Below are 5,463 nucleotides of genomic sequence, written 5' to 3' on the forward strand. Positions count from 1 at the left end.
ATGGAATGTCATGATCCATCCATCTGGCAACGGTTCTGTAGGAGGGCGGCCACGACCTTTAAAGCAAAGAATCACTTTAAACTTGGACAGACTGCTTAGAACAGAAAAAGAATCAAGGTTTTTATTTTTATTGCTTTTTCTGTCTCAAAAGATAAAATGACATTGAAACAAGACTAAAGAAGTATTACAGAGATGTTTTGTTTTGCTTTAATAAAAAGACATATGCTTCTAATCCACATTAAATCCTGCAAAATTACAGATTCCATTATGTTTTCAACTAAAAAGCAACAGTATCACCAATTTTTATACAGACTGATTTGTTCATTTCACCAGCGAATTTCCTCTTCTCTTTAGTCTTCTTTAGGTGCTTATACCCTCACAAGCACCACTACATTTCATGGAAAAGTCATACTTGCATTTGAAACAACTGACTTTTCTATTACGATTTTTTGCACTTGACACTCGGGGATAAATTTGCATTGAGACACCACTAGACCCACAGACCCAAACGGCCAGTACCGAGTTACGCTGTAACTTATACTTTTCAGCATAAGCACAATACAAACCAGGATCAAGTCTACAAACCTTTTATACTTAAATATCTTAGCCATCAAGAATATTACTTCTTCCAGAAAGCAAGACTGAAACTAGAGTACAATAAACCAATATGAGGAATCACATAGCAGAAGAAACAATATTGCAGTAAAATGCTTACAAAACACACTCAAGTTAGTAATACACGGCCTCACTCCTTTCTATTCCAGAAATCAGAGAAAGCTCTCACTCCTCTCTACATCAGAAATGAGAGACCAGACTCATCTTAGCTAGGAGCTTCTTGGCAAGCCTGTGTTAGTATAAAATTTTGGAGGGGAAAATCTGGTTTCTTATTTCAGAATACAGTGAAGCTGTAAAATACTCCTCAGGAGCAGGTTCAAATTTGAATTCTAATTCAGACTATTTCAGTTACGTTCTTCTGTATTGGTTCACATTCTCAGCTCTTCTTTATTAGTAGTTTGTAACATTTACATGATGAAACTTGATAAATGTAAGCCACTGACCTTCCTAATGATTTTTGTTACCTAGTATTGCATGCATAAAGACTTCACATAGAGCAATCTCAACAACAGAAGTTATACAACTAAAATATGAAGAAGTTCACAATGAGTACAGTCTTCAGCAGTTTCACAGTACTGGAGACAAAAGAACACATCATTCTTGTTCAGCCCCCCCACCACTGAGGTAACATTCTTCCATGATTTTACAGAAATCCACACACTAAATACATTCTCATCACATACAACAGATGAAGATCAAAAGCACTCCCAAAAAACAACTTAATTGTTCAGGAATGTGGAAAAAAATCGTTATCTTATAGTAAGAAGCTTTCAAACAATACAATTCTGTAACACATCAACTATTTCACAAGAACTGTTATCCCAAACTTTGCTTGCTGATACACTTTTGTTCTACAGACATAAGCCACACACAAAAAACTATAGATATTTAATGAACATTAACTTACTTTTAAGTACAGTTTTAATTTTGGTCATCATTGGCTGTACACTTGTTTCTCCATCAGACTGGTGATCACTTTCAGCACCATATTTCTCATTTTCTAGTCTCCTTGTTTTGGGTGCTCGAAGACCCTCTTCCAGCAGAGCATCCACATCATTATCAAAGTCATCCTGAAAGAGACTTCATCAGACACCATCCTTCTGGGTCTACTAAACTCCCTTTCCCCTTGCAAAGAAAAGGTATAAATTTTCTCTATGTACTTCCATACAGAGACAAACTAGAAATTTCCAGTGATCCCAGTAAAAAAGACTGAAAAATAAGAAAGTAAGTTTTGGTAAGTGAGAACTGGTACTTTTCATGACGAAGTGAGCTGCAATTGTGTCAGAAGCCTTTTAAATGTTATTTTTAAACAAGACTATAGAAGCTGCCACACAACTCAGAAGTTTGACCAATATAATTTACAAAAGTTTTCAGCCCAAGTTCTGTCTCTGAAAATTCTGCATTTTTGACTCAAGTACTGCACATTTGTAGAAGAGACTGTTTCAGTGAACTTCTTTACGTATTTTTTTCTAGCCACTTGGAAACCTCTTACCCGCCAAAACCCTGTGGATTTACTTACCTCATACGAGTAATTCAAGGTTTCTTCATCCACTTTATCTCTTTGCACGATTGCTTTAGATGTGAACCCTCCTCCTTCTTCATCTATTTCCATCAAATTGTCGGTAAAATCTTCTAGCTCATCCAGAACTGCATATTCCACTCTCTTTTCCTGATCAACATCATTTTCATCATCCTTCTTGTCATCATTTTCACCCCCTATTCCTACAGCTTTACCATTACTACCACCAAAAGGACAAACATGCAAATCCCCATTGACATTATTAATACCAAAATCTGTATCTGCCTTATAATCCTGCTCAACTCCAGTGTATAGAACTTTCCTATCTTTGCTTTTGCAGCTTTCTGTAAAGCTAACACTAATCTTTACATCTTTAAGTAGCTTAAGATCTGGGGTGAACTTTCGAACTGAAGGTGCATGACGAGCAGTTCTTGGGCTTTGGTCACTATTGTTAGGGTCTACTATAAGACGACTTTTGTAGCAGGCAGATCCCTTTGTGAGAAGCTGTGTTCTGCAGATACTGTGCGTGTCCCCAGCAGGGGTATCTGACTGTCCATCACCACCAGAGCCAACGTCCATTACCTCTGCGTCACTGGACGTTTGCAGGGGAGGTGGTGGAGGCTGTTCATTAGGCGGCAGAGGTGGGGGACAAGTATGATTCTCCACATTCATTTCTCTTGCAGGTTCTTTAGGGAGGGGTGGTACATTTTCATATTTCTCCATTTTTAAAACTATTGTTTTTTAAAAAACAATGCTTAAATAAGTGTTTATATGTATATTCCTAACATGCATAAGTCCATCAAGATTGGTTTATCATGTTCTAGTCAATATGCAACACTGATGATTCAGTTAAGCTGACTACATTGTTCTTTTCATTAATGTAGACAGCTTTCAGAATCACTGTCTCAATTATTGGAAATCACAATGCATTCAGCTTAAATAGCTGAAGACTAAGACTGCATCTTCATTGGACAAGCAGGTCTCCCTTTCTTCTTTCAACCTACAAGAAGAAAAAAAAATATTTGTCACAGAAAAAAAATCAGAAATAGTACCCCAGGCAAAAAGAAAAATGTCACTCCTTCCATCATAAATTGCAAGTAGAAGTAAGAGTGACGTTTTTACAGTGAAAAAAGCAGGGTATCTTGATACCATTTTGAATGAGGCTGAAATTAGGGGTTTTTTTACTGCTTGATCTGTAAACCAGCACACGAATTTGCCAACACATAGCTGCCTGGATAATTCGTTGACTACCTCTGCTTGGTTATCAGGCAGGGCATTAAGCATGGCATTTGTAGGAACCAGACTAAAAGCTGTGTATTTGTGGGGGATTCTCCCGTTATTTAAAATAACCTGGTATTTGAGCCATACTTACCCACACAGCAGAAAGGATAATTAGCTTACAGTTAAAGACAATCTGCAAAACCAACAAGAGTTTAACAACTACGGTCTTACAAGACACAGAGCTTTCTGAAAGTTTAAGTTATTATATGTTTTTGAAATCTCACTCTAAGTTTTAACAGGAAATCTCATAATTTACTAAAAACTCACACAAAATGACTCTCTAGATAACCAGATATTAGACATTTGATCTTATATTCCGTATTATTGTTGGGCTATATATTTGTTATGTCTGAGGAATTCAGATCTAGACACATAACATGAAAGCTCAAATCAATTATGGAAGGCATTTAGAAGCTAATGTTTTAGGTAATTTAACCTGTCAAAAAAGATTCAATTGCTCTAGGAAATTTTATGGGGTGGAGTGTGTGAGGTGGTGGGGGTTTTTGTTGTGTTTTTTTGTTTGTTTGTTTTTTGTTTTGTTTGTTTGGGTTTTTTTTTTTTACATATTAAGTGAGTTCTTTCTACCATGTCTATAATGGCTTCTTTAATTATACTTTTGTCATCTGTGCAGGACTATAAGCACCTGGGAAAAGGAAGCATAATTTCTTACCTGCTATTTTGGTTTCTCCAAGTCCCTCCGTACCACCCCAAACTGGACTTAAATCTTCCTACCAGCTAGAAATAAAGCAGTGTTACTGTGCCCAAGACAGCCAGCTGGCTGAATCTTCTCTGTTCAAAGTATTTCTAGGTAGTAGAGAAAGCCTACCCAAGTATTCTAGAAAAGATGAGCTCTGAGTCCTTAGCATTGCTGTGTAACATTTGAAGGCAAAAGGGCAGGACATCTGCATTGTCATGAGGGACTTAGAGAAGCCAAATATCATTCTCTAATGTAGCTCCATGCCAGCCCAGACAGAAAAAAACAACAGCAACGTCCAAACACCAACTGGGGCAAGGCAGGAAGCTGGGAATTGGGACTTATAATGGGATCAGTTAAAATTCAACAGCATGCAGAAGCTACCTACCTGGAAGCTGGAAGAAAGCAAAATATACAAAGGAGCAAACTCTTACTTTAGTTATTTGGCAATAAAGAAAGTTTTGCTGGGGCAGCAGAATAGTTCATATTTTCTGTTTTTTTTGTTTGTTTGTTTGTTTGTTTTGTTTTTAAATACAGTCAAAACTAACACATTCAAGCTTGACATACATTGTAGAAGTACTAAGGAAAAATACTCCATTTTGATAAAAGCTCTAAAATAATCCCATCTTCTCTGATGCAATCATATTACTTTCCAGAATGAAAACCAGCTCATTCACCAGTAAGACAAGAACCTCTGTATATTTAAATCTGCTCTATCCTATGAGATGATCATACAATCACCCAAGCAGTGATCAATTCCTCCTTCTTTCAACAGGTTCTAAAACACCTAATACAGAACACCTGTAGAAATACATTTGTCTAATAACCTTCCTCATCTTCAGATTAAAAAAAGAAAAAAAAAGAATGACAAATTATTAAGTTCTTTACAATAAATCATTAGTATCTTCATTGTTAATTCTGAACAAAAGAATCAAAAGTCACAGTGCAAGTTCAGTAACCTCTGAAAACTAAATAATCTAATTTTTCCACCTTAGAGTCTTTAGAACACTTTAAAAGAACAAACAGAAGTAATTTATACAGAAATGAAACACTGAAATTAGTATTCTAGAATTTGAAGGAGGGCTACCTTCCCATATGATCAAGGAGCTACCTGGTCCAACTAGAAAGATTACTTTTGACAATTCATAACATGATCATCAATGCGGGTTCCACCAGCCGTGATACACGTCCTGCTCCTACGCTAAAGAATGTTTTAACACCACCAATGTCAAAACACAAGAAATTAATCTCTACCTGCCTAGCTTTGGCAATTCGCCGATACTACACCTCCGCTCTTTGTGGAAAAGATGTCTTTGTTGTTGTATTTGAGCACTACTAACAATGAAATTCTTCT

General features: G+C 36.5%; 1 protein-coding gene across 1 annotated transcript in view; it reads right to left on the reverse strand.

The window, feature by feature from the left end:
• The window catches only part of DGCR8 (DGCR8 microprocessor complex subunit), a 14,097-nt gene extending 11,240 nt beyond the window's left edge, over nt 1-2,857 (reverse strand). Inside the window, exons 1-3 of the mRNA XM_010289783.1 lie at nt 2,135-2,857; nt 1,523-1,685; nt 1-56 (exon numbers count right to left, since the gene is read on the reverse strand). The exon at nt 1-56 is cut by the window's left edge and continues 108 nt beyond it. Coding sequence (XP_010288085.1) covers nt 1-56; nt 1,523-1,685; nt 2,135-2,857 — 942 coding nt within the window. The remainder of the gene's footprint in view (nt 57-1,522; nt 1,686-2,134) is intronic.
• Nucleotides 2,858-5,463: the final 2,606 nt, after the last annotated feature.

The sequence above is a fragment of the Phaethon lepturus genome, unplaced genomic scaffold (assembly GCF_000687285.1).
Source record: "Phaethon lepturus isolate BGI_N335 unplaced genomic scaffold, ASM68728v1 scaffold51096, whole genome shotgun sequence".
Lineage (NCBI taxonomy): Eukaryota > Metazoa > Chordata > Aves > Phaethontiformes > Phaethontidae > Phaethon > Phaethon lepturus.